The following is an 18,225-nucleotide window of genomic DNA, read 5'->3' as shown; positions in this document are numbered from 1 at the left end:
CTAAATGTACTGATATAAAAGTAGTCCATCTCCTTTCAGAGCAACACAACCCCACCACAATTAATGATGTATATTTTTTTTAACACTTCATTATTCATTATTGTGGAAGTAAAACCAGATAATCTAGGATTATTAAAAAGTGTTGATATGCCCTTTTCAGTGCTAGCAGCTTCCTCTGTATCTATTTTTCTCTTTATCTTTTCCTTCCCCCTTACCACTTTATCTCCTTATTTTCTATCATACAATCATTTCCCCCGTTCAAAACCGGAAAGGAAAGTAGACATTCACTATTTTATTTAAAGAAAATCCAAAGTCATATTTTCATGTTCTATATTAACAGTATTCTGAAATAACCATATTTTTATTATTTTATCTGGGGAAGAATTGTAGCATATGTATACAATCACTTCAGCCCTATTTTTTCTATTCCTGATGTCAATTCTGATGAACAATGACAGACTTAAATTTTCTTGGCTATGTATCAGTTTCCCTATATTTCTCAGTTTCCATTGCAGTTTGCAACCCTACGTTGAGATGGCCACCCAACAGTTAGCCAACTTTAGTTATCCCACTCTACATGATTTAGCTGGAAAGTCTTATACTGATTCAGGAGGTTACATCACTCATTAGCGTGAAAATGCCCACTGTCTTGTCTGCCTTTTTCTCTTTTGCACAGCTAAATTAACTAGTTTAATGGGGAGTTGAAGCCAATGGAGAGCTACTGATACAGTTTGAGAAAAAATAGGAAAAAATCTGGGCTTATGCACTAAAGTTCATTATAAACTGTATTATGAGATTTTGAATATACTGTACTGTAATTGTAAATCTCTGAAAATGGTTGAATACTTTTCATCAAAATATTACAAGCTATTATTCTATCGGAAAGAAAACGAGGAATTTTATTAATTAGGGGAAAAACGGCAAATAAGATTAGTTTGTAAAAATGATTTCTTCTGTTGGTATTGCAAGAGTCTAAACCAGGTTTTTCAGGGTGGTGTTTTGTATATACGTATGTACGTATATAGGATTATAGTTTCCACATTTATATCGGTAAGAAAGTTGGAAGTATAGATGTCCATGACCCTAGCCTTTCTCTGTCATTTTTAGTCAGTATAGTTATGTATTCATAGCTATATAATCTGTTCATATCATTTTTTTGTGGAATGGTGTCCTCCAAATAGGCTACCAGCCCCATTATTCCAAGTCAGCATGATTGAATTGGTTATAACCATCATTACCTGTAACCAGTGTATCCATTGAGCACACTAGCTGGATTTGATGACAGCTACAGTCTAATACATGGTGGTACTATTTAGTTTCCAAGCATAATTGTCAGGCAGATAGTTTCTTAAGCTTGATTAGTAATTGAATTAGCAGGGCTTAATTTAAGATAGTGCTTAGTTCTGCAACAGTGGCAGTAATGTTGAAAACATTTTAGAATAGATCTTTTACAAGCCTGATTCCATTCTCACGGATGGGCAAGTTTGATCCAAGCTTATAGGTTTTAAAACATATTTTTTTATTTGTGAATAGTTTGCAGTTTCCATTTTAAATACACGTGAGTACACGTTACTCCCCTAATCTTCCAGCAATGGTGAAATTTTGTGAAACAAGGGAATTACCATAGGGGTGAGTGGTTTCTTTCTGCAAAGACATGGACAGTTCATACCTCCAAGGAGAGGAAGAATATTACTATAATGTTAGAAAAACTATGTTTAGAAATACATCCATATGTGCCATATGGATCACAGCCAATACAGAGTGCCTAGGATTTTTAACTTACTAAAAACATGCCATAATGCCTAGTTCTTGATGTTCTGATAATCATTTTGGCCTAACAAGAGGGTCTAACCCTGTTTCTCTAACCTAGCATTCAAAAATTGCTTGTGCTACCTGGGAGTTATAATTCCAATACCTCTAGTATATATCAAGTTGGAGAAGTCTGACATAAGTAAACAGTAGAAGCTTTCTGTATGGGAAAGATTTTAACTTATTTGTTAAAGTTGTGTGTGGGAGATTTTAACTTATTTCCTCCAAATAAACTCAACAGATCAAAAACCAACAGTGATTTCTTCCTCTAGCTTGTTAGGAGAGGTATATATCAGTGTCTGCAACTTCAGCAACCAAATTTGCATAAATATAGTGACATTTTTATAGTGACAGCATAATGCAAATTTTATTTGTTTGATGTAAATTATTGAGTCAGATTTTTGTGGTATAGAATCATAACATTTCTCCTTGGCCCACAGGTACCTATGTGTTTCAGGCTTGTATGACATGGAAAACAAGTCACTGACAGAATTTAACAGATTAACAGAATTGGAAGGGACCTTATAGGTCAGCTAGTCCAACACCCTGCTGAAGTAGGAGTTCCTACATTTCTGACAAATGGAAGTCCAATCTCTTCTTGAAAGTCTCAAGTGATAGAGTTCCCACAACTTCTGAAGGCAAACTATTCCATTGGTTGATTGCCCTCACCAGTGGTGGGCTCCTGCTGGTACATCTAATTGTATGAGGCTCTGGTGCATGAGCGCGGGTTCGAGCGCAATTTTGCTTCCTGAACCTTTGTAGGTAGCAAAATCTCTCACGGGGAGGCATGTGCATGTTTTGGCAAGTTTATTTTGCTTTAGTGTATGCTTCCACGCAAAAGACCTCATGTGAGTCACCGTGTGAGATTTTGCTACCTGCACAGGTGCAGGAAGCAAAATTGTGCTCGAACCCGCGCTTGCACACCAGAGCCACAGAACTGTGCACAATTAGCCATACCGGCAGGAGTCCATCATGGTCCTCACCATCAGAAAGTTCTTCCTTATTTCTAGGATGAATCTCTCCTTAATCAGCTTCCATCCATTATTCCTTGTCTGACCTTCAGGTAGTTTGGAAAATAGCTTGACCTCCTCTATTTGGCAGCCCCTCAAATATTGGAACACTGCTATCATATCTCCCCTAATCCTTCTCTAGATTATCTATATTCAGTTACTGGAACCGTTCTTCATGTTTTAGTTTCCAGTCCCCTAATCATCCAGATTGCTCTCCAGGTTGCTCTCCTCTTTACTTTTTCTAGTGTCTCAACATCTTTTTTATAATGTGGTGACAAAAACTGGATGCAGTACTTTAGGTGTGGTCTAACTAAGGCTTTATTAGAGTGATATTAGTACCTTACTTGATTTGATTGTGTCCCTCTATTAATGCAATTTAGGATTGCATTGGCTTTTTTGGCTGCCACTGCACAGTGCTAGCTCATATTTAGCTGGTTAGCCACTGAGACTCCAAGATCCCTCTCCCAGTCATTGCTATTAAGTCTGGTTTCACCCAGTTTATATGCATATTTTTGGTTTTTCTTTCCTAAGTGTAGGACTTTATTTTTCTCTACATTAAATTTCATTTTGTTAGATAGGGCCCAATGTTCAAGTCTTTTCAAGATACATCCGGATCTTGAGCCTATCTGCTGGGGTGTTACCTATTCCTGCCATCTTAGTATGAGCTGCAAATTTGATAAGTTCTCCTTCTGTTCCCTCATCTAAGTCATTTGTGAAGATATTGAAGAGTACTGGGCCTAAGCCAGAACTTTGTGGTACCCCACTGCTTACTTCTCTCCATGTGGACTTAGACCCACTAAGGACTACTTGTTGAGTACGGTTTGTTAGCCATTTCTGAATCCATCTGGTGAAGCTGTTTATCCCACTTTTTTTCTAGTTTACAAAGAAGTAGGTTATGGTCTATTTTGTCAAATGCCTTGCTGAAGTGTAAGTATATTATGTATTTTGCTGGTTTACTAATTTAGATACTGTGATTGAAGAATGATATAAGATTGGATTGGCATGAACTGTTTTTAATAAACCTGTGGTGACTGTAGTTATTACTTTACTTGTTTCAAGGTGTTGGCAGATCTGATTTTTTATTATCTTTTCCAGCGTCTTCCCAGGCATTGATGTTAGGCTGATTGGTCTGTAGTTTCCTGGATCTGTTTCCCCCCCCTTTTTGAAAATGGGAACCACATCAGCTCTTTTCCAGTCCTCTGGTAGATCCCCAGTGTTCAAGGATTTTTGAAAGATGTGATGCAGTGGTTCTGAGATGACATCTACCAGCTCCTTTAGAACTCTGGGATGTGATCCGTCCGATCCTAGTGATTTGTATTCATTAAAATCAGACAGGTGCTCTCTTACTATTTTTTTTTTGGGTTGCTTATTTTAACTTTTATTTCCTGTCTGTTTTTTACAGTAATGTTTCTGGGAGATTGGGATATAGTTTCTTTTTGTATGAAAACTGATGCAAAGAATTAGTTAAGCAGTTGTGCTTTCTCTGTTTCCTGTTACTTCCCTGCCGACATATCTCTTTAGTGGACCAACTGATTCCTTGATTTTTTTTCTTGTTATTTATATGTTGGAAGAAATTTTTAAAAATTATCTTTGACTTTTGTTGCAAGTCTTTGTTCATTCTGAGCCTTTACTTTTCTGACTTCGTCTTTGCAGATTCTGGCTATTTGCTGATATCCTAGTTAGGTGTCACCTTAGTTAGGTGTCTCTCTTTCCATTTTTTTGTATTTATTTTTCTTGTGCAGCCACAATGGTTTCTCCTTGGATTTCTTGTTTTTCTTTCTTAGCGATATTGTGCTGGTATGGGCTTTTATGATCATATTTTTCAGTGTTCCCAAGATCCTTGAGCTGTTTTTCCCTTTAAGATTTTGGTCCAAGGAATCTTTCCCAAGTTCCCTCTGAGTTTGTTAAAATCAGCTCTTTTAAAATCTAAGACTCTAGTAATATTGTGTTGTATTTTAACAGAGCAGCATATAATATTGGGTGTGAAAAGGACATAAATGCTAGGCTATTTCATTTATTGATTCACAGTATCAAAAAAAGACTTTTTCACTTGGCTTCAATAGGTAATAATAGTGCATATGTGTTTGTTGTTGACAAAATCAAATACTAGGCCAAAATCAAATACTATATGTACAGGACAGAAATAAATTTTACTCTAGCTGCAAGTATTTACAGCTATATGTCTTGGATTCCATTGTGAACTCTGCCTTATTCACAGTCCTTATTAACTCTCCTTGACTGGAATTAACATGTGTGAAATGAAGATAATAGCATGAAATATCAGTGCAGCAGAATAGGAAACTACATTTTTGCATATGGTGCATATCCAGGGTTTTGAGAGTTACATTCTGGCTGCTAGTTGCTTTACAAAACCAGAGTGCCCTTATCCTGACTATTGCTCTCTAGATGTGTGGGACTATATTTCTCAGACACCATAGTCAAAAGATCCACTCATCCGGCTGGGAACAGATTTCAGAAAGATTTAACTGGAGCAAGACTGATTTTTCTGTGCAACTAGATTTAATAATACAGTATATAGGAAATTTTATTTCCTCAAGTGGATATGAAACAGTTACCAGCACATGTTAAATGTGTCAGTTCCCCGATTTGGGATTTTGCAGTACCATATGTTAAAAGATGCCTAGTTTGCTGATCTTGTGCTTTGTAATTGCTGCTTTGTGTTATATACTTTTTAAATAATTATAGGTTTTAACTCAGATTGGCATACTGAATTTTGATTGCTTTAAAAATATATACTGATGCATAAAACGTAGAACAATTACATTTTCACAGAAGTGACAAAATACATTAGAAAGGAAACATGGTATACAGTGATCCCTCGAGTTTCGCGATCTCGATCTTTGCGAAACGCTATATCGCGGTTTTTCAGAAAATATTAATTAAAAAATACTCCACTCTTCTCTCTCTCTTCCTTCCTTTCTCATCTCTTTCTTTCTTTCCTTCTCTCTCTTTCTCTATCTCTCCCCCTCTTGCTCTCCCTCTTTTTCTCACTTTCCCTCTCTCGTGCACCGAGCGGCGGGCAGGCGGGCAGGCAGGCGGACAAGCGGCCGGCGGACAAGCGGCGGACAAGCGGCGGGCGGACAAGCGGCGGGCGGACAAGCGGCAGGCAGGCAGGCGGCGGACAAGCGGCGGGCAGACAAGCGGCGGGCAGGCGGGCAGGCAGGCGGCGGACAAGCGGCCGGCGGACAAGCGGCGGACAAGCGGCGGGCGGACAAGCGACGGGCGCGGCAGCAGCGAGGAGCCAAAGATCGGGGTTTCCCCTTTGCGTGGGTGGCGGGGAAACCCCGATCTTCGGCTCCTCACTGCTGCGGCGCTGCCGAGCAGATCAGCTGCTGGGTGGCGGAAGGAACCTTCCCTGGGTCTTCCCAGGTGCGGAAGTAAAAACACCATCTGCGCATGCACGGTCATGGAAAAAAGGGCGCGCATGCGCAGATGGTGTTTTTACTTCCGCACCACTATATTGCGAAAAATCGAGTATCGCGAGGGGTCTTGGAACGTAACCCTCGCGATACTTGAGGGATCACTGTATTGGCAAAAATACAGAAATATTTGACCTAGGACGTCCTCCCTTAAAAATGGGAAGTATATTGAAATGTGGAAAATAATTTATTAAATGTAATCCATGGCATGGAGAAATAGTGCACAAGGTATTCTAACATATATCAGATATTATTTTCTCAACTTAGACTTAAAACAACACTGGTCCCATTTTCAGGCTGAAGATGGAATTTCGTTAACCTTCCTATGTTTACTTTTCTTTCATTACCATCTTTAGTGGTGGACATGTTTCCAAATGTAAAATAATGCACTTGGGGAAAATGAATCCTCAATCTGAATATTGCATTGGCAGTTCTATGTTAGCAAAAACTTCAGAAGAGAAGGATTTAGTGGTAGTGATTTCTGACAGCCTCAAAATGGGTGAGCAGTGTGGTCGGGCAGTAGGAAAAGCAAGTAGGATGCTTGGCTGCATAACTAGAGGTATAACAAGCAGGAAGAGGGAGATTGTGATCCCCTTATATAGAGCGCTGGTGAGACCACATTTGGAATACTGTGTTCAGTTCTGGAGACCTCACCTACAAAAAGATACTGACAAAATTGAACAGGTCCAAAGACGGGCTACAAGAATGGTGGAAGGTCTTAAGCATAAAACGTATCAGGAAAGACTTAATGAACTCAATCTGTATAGTCTGGAGGACAGAAGGAAAAGGGGGGATATGATCGAAACATTTAAATATGTTAAAGGGTTAAATAAGGTTCAGGAGGGAAGTGTTTTTAATAGGAAAGTGAACACAAGAACAAGGGGACACAATCTGAAGTTTGTTGGGGGAAAGATCAAAAGCAACGTGAGAAAATATTATTTCACTGAAAGAGTAGTAGATCCATGGAACAAACTTCCAGCAGATGTGGTTGGTAAATCCACAGTAACTGAATTTAAACATGCCTGGGATAAACATATATCCATCCTAAGATAAAACACAGGAAATAGTATAAGGGCAGAGTAGATGGACCATGAGGTCTTTTTCTGCCGTCAGTCTTCTATGTTTTTATGTTTCTATGACTTAACCCTGATAGCCTTGCTGACTGGAACAGAAGCTTGATAATAAGATAAAAAAACCTTAAGATAGTAAAATTAAGAATAACCACCCTTGGGGTCAGGCAGGTTGGGTGTTCAGAAGTAAGGGGACTAATTTGTTTAGGAAAAGAAATCCAGAAAACTACTCAGAAAACATTCATGGATATATCTTATTCAGTTAGTTCAGAAAGAATGAATCGTCCTTTAGGCTTTTGTTTGTTTATTTGATGCCTTTGAGTCAGTTTTGACTGCTGAGAACTGCAGTTTTGTTAGCAAGGTTTCAGAATAGCTATTGCTATTGCCTCCTTCCTAGGTTGGGAGAATGACTAGCCAAAAGTCACCAATGGCTTAGAAGCTATAATCTCCTAGTTTCTAGCCCCTATGCCATATCCGCTATAGCAATCTGGGTCTCTAGACAAAAATTAGCAAACAAAAATACAGATATGTTGGGCTTGTAATGAGAATGGACTATAGATTTAAGGAAAAAAATACTTGGAAAGATTGGCTAGTTGGAGAAGATAATGGGTTAGATGGCTAGAAAGGATCAGAAATAATTTTAAAGTGATCCTAGAAGAGTTGCATATTGTTTGCTCACACAGGCTGAGATGGGAGGACTTTTTGGACTCTTCCACAACACACACAGACGGAGCATATCAGGTAAGACCAACACCCCTTTTATCTATACTACTGCTTCTGAATTTGGCAGCTAAGATGTGGACTCTCAGAATTGCTGGCTGGGTATTCTGGGGGTTGAAATTCACACATTTTAATGTTGTCAATAATCAGAAACTCTGGCATATACACTGGCTTGCTTTCTTCCTTTCCTCTTCAGTTGCAAGCTTGCTTGGCAATATATTACAAGTAACTATAATCCTGCCTTCAGATTTAAAATGGAATACTGCAGTAGTGTCCAGGCAAATTAGCAAGTTGTAAGGCAGAACAGATTGGAGATGGCAAACCTTTTGCGCTTGATGTGTCAAAAATTTGGAAAATTCCTAACGTGACCCAATTGATGTGTCACTCCCACTGAACAAACTATTAAAAAATTCTCCATCTCTTACCATTAAGACAACCTTAAACAGTAGCGTTCCGTGGCAGCACTGAGGTTGAACATGAAGTAGAGGCCCTTGACTTTAGCCCTAGAGCCATTGCTGCCACTCAAAGAGGCCACCTTTTGTCATTCCTCAAGGGGCGTGAGCATTCCACGGGATCTTCCAAGCACTGCTTACCTTCAGGTACCATTTTCAAAATGTTGACAGACCTGCAAATCTGTACTTGAGGCTGCTCTAGTTTGCACGAGGCCTTCGTTCTTGAAGCAGTTTTGGAGAATGCTCTTTTGTGGCCTTTGTGGCCTCCAAAACCTCCATTTTCATGTACAGTGATCTCTCGGTTAGCGCGGGGGTTACGTTCCAAGACCTCCCGCGCTAACCGATTTCCGCGTTATACTGGATGCGGAAGTAAAAACCACCATCTGCGCATGTGCGCCATTTTTTTCATGGCCGCACATGCGCAGATGGTGGAGTTTGCGTGTGGGCAGCGGGGAAGACCAAGGGAAGATTCCTTCAGCCACCCAACAGCTGATCTGCTCCGCAGCGCGGAAGCAGCGAGGAGCCGAAGATGGGGTAAAGGCAAAGGGGAAACCCCATCTTCGGCTCCTCGCTGCTGCCGCGCTGCGGAGCGGATCAGGTGTTGGGCGGCTGAAGGAACCTTCCCTTGGTCTTCCCGCCAGATCGCTTGCCGCTTGCCAGTCCACGCCCCCCTGGATGAGCGGCCCCGCATGGCCCCAGCGCCGGACTCCGTTGCCGAACGCCGAAACCGGAAGGGGCGAGGTGGGGGAGAACGGGAGGCTCAGCATTCCGTCAGTCGCAGCGCTGGCTGTCAACTTTTCTTTTTAGCACTGGGGAGGCAAGTCAGCTCCTGCCCAGTTTTAAAAAGAAAAGTTGACAGCCAGCGCTGCGGCTGACGGAATGCTGAGCTTCCCGTTCTCTCTCCGCCCCCTCGCCCCTTCGCCCCCCTTTGTTCCTAGGAGAAGTGCTGGTGAGGAGCAGAAGGTCTGTCTTGCCTCAATCCCCAGCACTTCTCCTAGGAACACAGGGAGGCGAAGGGGCGAGGGGGGGGGAGAGAAAACGGGAGGCTCAGCATTCCGTCAGTCGCAGCGCTGGCTGTCAACTTTTCTTTTTAGCACTGGGGAGGCAAGTCAGCTCCTGCCCAGTTTTAAAAAGAAAAGTTGACAGCCAGCGATTGTTCCGCTGCCGCCAGCATGGCCTGGCTGGCAGCGGAAGATGTAACAGAGCCCACGGGGGATTCGCCTTCCTCCCACCCGCAGCCGAGACTGATCGTGGGCTCCTTCGCAACCTCGGAGAGCTTCCAGGGCATGAAAGCTCACGAAAACCAGGAAGCTCTCCGAGGTTGCGAAGGAGCCCACGATCAGTCGGCTGCCGGCAGGAGGAAAGCGAATGCCACGGGGCTGGGCTCGGCTCCCCCCTCGGCTCCCCCCCTTACCAGCCCCGCCGCTGAAGGCTCCATTCTGTTCCCTGCCGGCCCGATTGAGCGGCCGTCGGTCTCCATTCAGGGAACAGACGTCTACCCCCTCCTCGGAGTCCCCGGCACCCAGCGTCCCCACGCCGCCTCCACCTCCCGGTAATGCGCCCGACCTCTGCCTCTCTCTTTCTCTCTCATATACCACGCCGGCAACAGGGAGAGAAAGAGAGAGAGAACTAGCGTGGACTTATTTTTTATTTTTTAATATTTTATTTTTTTAATTAATATTTTTTGAAAAACCGCGTTGCAGCGTTTCGCGCTAATCGAGAACGCGCAAATCGAGGGATCACTGTAATTTTGAGATGCTCTGGAAGTCATATGAGAGCATGGTCCTCTTGCACGACATCTGCAGATTGTGCTAGAGAACACTTCATTCTCCTGTGGCCTCTACAACCTCTGAAAATTGCATGAATACAGGACATAGTTTTGAAAATATTTGTGGTTGTGCTATCTTTGACATGTGTCAAAGGTTCGACATCACTGGCATGGACAGATTATGACAGGGCACTGAATCTAGGCAATGGACTGATTTATTGACAATGTTGGTAATGATACTTATTTTAAATGAATAACCTTAATTTATATGTTTGTCAAAATAATTCTTGTAAAATGTTTTTATATTAAAATTTCACTATATCATCAGTATTATTATAAACCACCAAATAATAAAATACTTTGCTTTGATTTACCTATTTGCAACCTTCATCTGTACTTCATAATATAACATTTCTTTGGCAGCATAAAATGAACAAACGTAAAAAACAATTTAAATACAAAACAGTATATTGAATTCACCAGTAATGTATTATAAATGTCCAAATAATTAAAATATGTACTTTTATTTATTTATTATTTGCAACCTTGGTCTGGTATCTCATAACATAAAATTCTTTTGACAACATGAAATGAACAAACAAACATAAAAACAATTTAAATACAAAACAATATATTGAATCATAAATTGAAAAGCATCATTAAAATATAACAACAAAGTAAAACGTATAGCATCCCAAAGTTAAAAATATAGTTTTTATACTTGAGAGACCAATCTGTATTTAAAAGATCTGGCTGAATGGAGAAGTCTTCACAAGATGCCAAAAAATAAGATTATTTTATAGAGGATAATAGGTGGTCCAAACAGTAAGCTGCTCCATAACGGGAGTTCATGAGTACCTCTTTTCCCTCACATCAAAGGAAGAGTCCAGGATAGGTTTCTCTATGGACTGGGTTGAATTTTCTGAGGATCCGCCTCCCTGATGACATTTCCTTAGTTGTTCAACTTAGTCCTCAGCTCATGGACACTTTTCCTTCAGCTCCTGTGAGCATTGGGTTGTTCATTGGGTTTTTTGCCTAATCCTTCTAATGGACTTTCTCTGACTTTTTATTTTTATTTTCCCTGAATGACATTTTTTTTTCTTTGAATACAAGTACGAGAAACATGTAAGTGCCTGCCTTGTGCTGCTTTTGGGTACCCAAACAGGCTACTCTATGACTTGTTTGGGGCTGGCTGTGGGGACCACACTGAGGAGCAGGGCATTTACCATCTTTGCCCTGTTCAAAGTTGGAGCCATTCTCCTGAGAGAATTACCTCTGCCTGTTTGTGCTGCCAGTTATTATCAAACCTGCTTCCTTGAAGTGTGTTACGGCGGCAATGGAGCTGGCTGCTTGGGTTAATTTAGCCATCACTCATGGTTTACAGCAGGGTTAGTCATGTCCAGTAACAAGTTTCGGGCATGCAGTCACTTTTGTTGGCGTTGCTTTGCAATAGCGTCCCTGCTATCTGCCTCTTTTGTTTTTGCACGGATGCCATTTTGCCTCCAATGGTTATTTAGACTGCCATTTTTTTGGTATGGTTGCTATTATGTTTCTCTCTCTTTTTTGTCAGCACAGTGTCTGAGCAATCACCTTTGGCGATTTTTACTTAACAACAACCACTTTGGGGCCCATTTACTCTTTGGGCAGCGTTTCCACTTCAGTGGGCAGCCAGGTATTGCCTTTGGAGCTGGGCCTGGGCACTGGGTTCGAGGCTCATCCTCGATTGCCTCACTGTGTTCCCTGAATGAATGTCTCTGCTGAATCAGCCAATCTTTGGAGCTGAGCCTGGGCACTGCGTTTGAGGCTCCCTCAAAGTTTTCCCTGATTGAAGGCCTCTGCTGGGTCAGCCAATTGGTGCCTTCTCGCACCGCCCCTTGAAGCTTTGGGCTGTTGATACATTACTGTTTACCAAGGTCATGGCTGTGCTTGCAGATTCTGTCTCAGGATCCATTGTTACTTGGACGATCTACTGATCCAGGCTTCCACCCGAGGGTTGGCAGAAAGAGATACAGTGATCCCTCGATTAGCACGGTCTCGATTAGTGCGAAACGCTACAACACGGTTTTTCAAAAAATATTAATTAAAAAATACTCCACGGTTTTTTTTTGCTATACCACGGTTTTTCCCACCCGATGACATCATACGTCATCACCAAGAGTCACTTCTCTGTCTCTTTCTCTTTCTTTCCTGTCATTCTCTGCTTCAATCATTTTCTCATTTCTCTTTTTTTCTCCCCTTTTTTCTATCATTTCTCTCTCTCTTTCTCTCCCTGTTGCCGGCGTGGTATATGAGAGAGAAAGAGAGAGGCAGAGGTCGGGCGCATTACCGGGAGGTGGAGGCGGCGTGGGGACGCTGGGCGCCGGGGACACCGAGGAGGGGGTGGACGTGGCCTCTCAGCTGCAGAGCCGAACAAGGGCGGAGGCAACGGCGGAGTCCGGCGCTGGGGCCATGCGGGGCCGCTCATCCAGGGGGGCGTGGACTGGCAAGTCGCCCTCCTTTCTCTCTCTTTCTCTCTCTTATACCACACCGGTAACAGGGAGAGAAAGAGAGAGAGCGGAGGGCACCTTGCCGGTCCACGCCCCCCTAGATGAGCGGCTCGGCATGGCCCCAGCGCCGCCCAGGCAAAGGGGAAACCCCAAGATCGCTTGCCGCTTGCCGTATTGCAGCGAAGGAGGCGAAGCAAGGCTCCAAGCTGCAATACGGCAAGCGGCAAGCGATCTTGGGGTTTCCCCTTTGCCTGGGCGGCGGGAAGACCAAGGGAAGGTTCCTTCAGCCGCCCAACACCTGATCCGCTCCGCAGCGCGGCAGCAGCGAGGAGCCGAAGATGGGGTTTCCCCTTTGCCTGGGCAACGGGGAAACCCCATCTTCGGCTCCTCGCTGCTTCCGCGCTGCGGAGCAGATCATCTGTTGGGCGGCCGAAGGAACTTTCCCTTGGTCTTCCCCGCCGCCCACACGCAAACTCCACCATCTGCGCATGTGCTGCCATGGAAAAAATGGCGCGCATGCGCAGATGGTGTTTTTTACTTCCGCACCACTATAACGCGGAAATCGATTAGCGCGGGAGGTCTTGGAACGTAACCCCCGCGCTAATCGAGGGATCACTGTACTACAGTCCAGACCCCAAGAGACCACTGTTTCTCTGTAAATCTTTTGAAATGTGACTTGGTGCCTTCCACAAGACTGGTCCAATTAGAGGCCCTAATCGACACTGTCTCAGGTCAGGTTTTTCTTTCTCAGGAGCAACAGGACAGCATCCCGTGCCTAGTAGGCTGGTTGTGCATGGCCAGAAAGGTCGCAGCTATTAAGAAAGATGATCATAACTCCTGTTGCAGCTATTAGGAAAGATGATCACATGCATGGATATTGTTCCTATAGCCTGCTTCCATGCCAGACTGTTCCAATGGCTCCTGCTGCTGCACTAGCAAGCTGGTCACAGCTGGTCTCTCACCAGGTTTTGAATCCCATTGGAAGTGTTGTGGTACTTGATGGGTGTTGGAAACCATCATGAAGGGCTGCTATTTCCAGGATCAAGTAAGACTGTTGGTGACTTCAGATGCCAGCCTTCCCTGCAGTGGTGCCCATTTTGGCTCCAGCATGGCCCAGGGCTGGTGGAATTCATGAGAACTCCAGCACAACATCAACTGGCTGGAGCTCAAGGTTATCCGTCTGGTCCTAAAGACCTTCCAAGATTGGTTATGGGGTCACCATGTCCTCTTTTTGATGGACAATGTTGTCACAAAGGCTCACATCAGTCATCCGGGGGGAGGAGGGCTTGCTCAAAGCTGCTCATGCAGAAATGGGACTCCTTGTGCCAGTAGGCGGTGGCTTACCTTTTGTCATTGAGAATGGTGCACAAAGGGGGATTTGCCAATGTCAAAGCAGACTGGCTGAGTAGGGCTCAGGTTGATCAGTCAGAATGGAGGCTAGATTCCAGCCTGTTTCTCAGGGTGTCCAGCAAACCTGGAAATCAGGGAATTAACAGGGAAATGCAATTCGGGATATATCAGGGAATTATCAGGGAATTCGTTTAAAATATGGAATAAATCAGGGGAAAAAACAAAACTATTAAAATGTTTAAAAGTCGGGGAAAAACTATGTTAAAAAATCATGTAAAAAAACAATGGATCATGCTGCCTGGCAGAATCAAGCAAAAATTAGCATAACTGTGGCAACAACTTGCTTCCTCAGCTACCAATATTACTGCAGGGTTTAGCCATTTGGTATGACGTCATCTATGACTATGCCTTAACTAGATCACAAGTTACAGGGAAATGTCAAAGAAATATCAGGGAATTTAAAAATGCTTTCCCACTGGATGTGCCTCTACTTAAGAACTTTTCTAGATAAGAACTGAGTGTTCAAGATTTTTTTGCCTCTTCTCAAGAACCACTTTCTACTTAAGAACCCAAGCCCGGAAAAATTTTTCCAAGAAATTTGAGAGCAGCACAAAGGCCCGGCCAGTTTTTTGCGATTCTCCCTTTAATCCCAGCCATCTCTGGCTTTTCTGGGCTGCCAGAGGTGCTTAAGGAGGCTTTGGCAGTCGAGAGCGAATGGAGTGTTTTCCTTTGCTGTGGTGACTCCCTCACGCTATCTCCTATAAACCCATCGCGAGGTTGCCTCCTGGAGCATTTGGGTGCGGAAAGGCAAAAGGGGGTGCTTTACCCCGGCTGGATCAACTTGGCTTCGGCCAAACTGAGGAGTCACCACAGTGAAAGAAAGGCGCCGGCTACAAAGCGAGCAAGTGAGAGGAGAGGGGAGCCCTTCAGCATGGGAAGCAAGAGGAACCAGGTAGCAGTACAGCCACCTTTCTGTCAAAGGAGCGAGAGATTTCCCCCCTCTCACCCACCTGGGTTTCTCTCTCTGGTGCAGTGTATGGGAGGCAGCCTTGTGTATGGGAGGTGTGTGCTGTTCGCCGCCTCAGAGTCCCTCTTTTTTTTAAGCCTTAACGTTTTGGATTTTTTTGATTCCCCTCACCTCACCTACCTTTAGCATCATCCTCCTCTTCTTCCTCTTCCTTCTCCCACCCAAATTGCGAACTTTTATTTCTTTCCTAATGGGTTTGCACACATTATTTGCTTTTACATTGATTCCTATAGGAGATATTGCTTCTATGTACAAACTTTTCTACTTAAGAACCTGGTCACGGAATGAATTAAGTTATTAAGTAGAGGTACCACTGTACTTCCTTTACATCTTCCCACCGTTGCCCCTAGTTCAGGCTGTGATTCAGAAGGTACTGTTACTGTTGGTGGCTCGCCACTGGCCCATGTGCCCATAGTTTGCTTACCTGGTTGGCCTATGAATCACCCTGCCCTTTAGAACTCCTCTGGGACAGGTCTCACTCAGCCAAGGGCTCAGTCATCATCTGGACACCTAATGATTCCAACTAGCTGTTTGGAGATTGAGTGGAGCCTCCTAGTCTTGGAGTGATTTTCCAGTCCGGTTATCCAGATGCTCCAGACAGCTTTCCACCAAGTGTATTTATGAATCAACCTGGAGAAAATTTTGTGTCTGGTGCATTGAGCACCAGTTGGACCCTCGGGGTGGTGGTGGTTGAACATATCCTTGAGTTCCTTCAGGTTGGTCTGGAAAAGAGCCTTTCTTCCAGCACACTGCAGAGGCAGGTTGCTACCTTGGCCTAAGTTTGGGACTATCAGGATCGAGCTTCTCTGGACCATCATCCCCGGGTCTGCCTTTTTTGTGGGGGCCCTTTAATCTCATGTCCCCTCCCGTTCACTGTTATCTCACTTGTGATCTGACTACAGTTTTGCAGGTTCTGCCCAAGCCTCCATTGAACTTTTGCGGGAGGCCTGCCTATGTTTCTTATGTGTTCTTGGTGTCCATCAGTTCTGTGAGGTGGATCTTGGAGCTGGCAGCATTGTCAATATGCAAGGACCTCTGTGTTTTCCATGCGGACAAGATGGTTCTGCAGCTGGATACTTTGTTCCATCCTCAGGTCAACTCCATCTTCCATCATGTCCAGGAGTTGATTTTTCCAAACTTCTACTGGACCCACGCCATGAGTTGAGACTTCAATGGCATACTCTGAACATGTGGAGGGCTTTCTGAATCTATATCTGCAGGACCATCCCGCTTCGGACGGCGGAGGTCTTGTTTATATCGATTTGTCCCTCCTCGCTTGGCCGCAAGTTTTTCTCTTCCACAGGTGGCTTCAGGCCTGCATCTCCAAGATGTATGAGTTACAGTCTCTTCCAGTGCCTCGGCTGTGATAGCACACTCCACCCAGAATGCAGCTGCCATGGTTGCCTGGTCTACCCAGGCTTCAGTCGGAGAGATCTGTCAGGTGGTGACATGAGCATCGGCATCTCCTTTCATCCACCATTACCGCATTGACTCATTTTCTTCAAATGCGGCATTCGGCTAGTGGGTGTTGCAGCGGGTGCATAAGAAGCTGTGGTTAGCATTTTCCCGCCTTCCTTACCTTTGGTATGTCCCATCCTGGACTCTTCTTTCTGTGTGAGGGAAAAGTGGTGTTGATTCATACCTGATACGCCATTTTTCCAAGGATTGAAGGAAGATTCCAGTCCCACTCTTGGGTCTGGTTTTGGCCTGCCTCTGGTGGGGATATTTTGGTGTTTCATGTTTTCTGCAGGTCTGTCTAGAGTCTGTTGCTATAGTTAGTGGATGTTAGTGTAAGGGTGTGACATTTGTTTCGGACTTGTTGACTGAGGAAACGTCATCAGGGAGGCAGATCTTCAAAAAATTCAACCCAGTTCATAAAGCTATGGTGGTAGAGTAACCCATCCTGGTCTCTTCCTTCGATCCTCGGAAAAAGGGCATATCAGGTAAGAACCAGCACCCCTTTTCATTTTAAGCAATTACAGTGTTCCCTCGATTTCCGCGGGGGATGCGTTCTGAGACTGCCCGTGAAAGTTGAATTTCCGCAAAGTAGAGAAGTGGAAGTAAATGCACCATTTTGGGCTATGGACAGTATCACAAGCCGTCCCTTAACACTTTAAACCCCTAAATTACCATTTCCCATTCCCTTAACAACTATTTACTCACCATTATTACTGGTACTCACCATTGAATAAGACACTTAGTGATCCTGATATTTATAAATGTAATTATTTATTAACAATAATTATTTTTTTTGTTATTTATTTGCAAAAATTATTAGTTTGGCAATGACATATGACGTCATTGAGTGGGAAAAACCGTGGTACAGGAAAAAAACCGCGAAGTATTTTTTAATTAATATTTTTTGAAAAACCGTGGTATAGGCTATTCGCGAAGTTTGAACCTGCGAAAATCGAGGGAACACTGTAGTTAGACATACACTTATGTGTTAAGAGTTCTCAAGTTGCCTTGAGACTTAAGATGGTTAAAATAATTCTAATTTGGAAGACTATTGCATTGTTTTAAAATAGGCAAAGAATAAACTGATTTGCTATTAGAAAAATAGATATAGTATAATAACTTGCAATTCTAACAACCACCTCCCCACACATGATTTTAATACAGGCATGTTTCTTCTGAAAGTTGCTTATCCATGAAACTTTGTCAATATTTTTTGCTAGAATAATAAAAAAATAACTCTTCAAAAATAAGTTTATTCAGCAATGTAGTAGCAGAAAGATTTATTTCAAGTTTGGGATTGTGCTGGATTGGTAGACTGTATGCTTTCTTAGTCACCCTTACATTGTAAAATCAACTGTCAACACATTTGAGATGCCGGAAGGCATATATCCAGTTTTCTTTTCAATGTACATAATGCCAAACATGATTTTGTTTAAATAGAAACATTGCCAGATATTAGATACAAGCTTTAATTTAATTAGTTCCTGACAGCTATTGGAAGGTATATTTGTATATTTTAAATATAGGCCCACATACAATATTGAAATAGTAATATGTTTTCTGAGTAGTCTTTAGTGCAAATAATATAAGACAACAAAATGTTGGGGCATGAGTAGTAATGTGTGATAACTTTGA

At 43.1% G+C, this 18,225-nt stretch overlaps 1 protein-coding gene across 2 annotated transcripts in view; it reads left to right on the top strand.

The window, feature by feature from the left end:
• Nucleotides 1-18,225, top strand: part of TSHZ1 (teashirt zinc finger homeobox 1) — a 102,678-nt gene that overhangs the window by 41,001 nt on the left and 43,452 nt on the right. Inside the window, exon 2 of one of the 2 annotated variants that reach the window (XM_070747441.1) lies at nucleotides 8,013-8,070. The exons of the other annotated variant lie outside the window; for it this stretch is intronic. Coding sequence (XP_070603542.1) covers nucleotides 8,019-8,070 — 52 coding nt within the window. The 5' untranslated portion in view covers nucleotides 8,013-8,018. The remainder of the gene's footprint in view (nucleotides 1-8,012; nucleotides 8,071-18,225) is intronic. 2 annotated transcript variants of the gene reach the window in all.

This window comes from Erythrolamprus reginae, chromosome 3 (assembly GCF_031021105.1).
Source record: "Erythrolamprus reginae isolate rEryReg1 chromosome 3, rEryReg1.hap1, whole genome shotgun sequence".
Lineage (NCBI taxonomy): Eukaryota > Metazoa > Chordata > Lepidosauria > Squamata > Dipsadidae > Erythrolamprus > Erythrolamprus reginae.
This window is presented reverse-complemented; position numbering and strand designations above follow the sequence as displayed.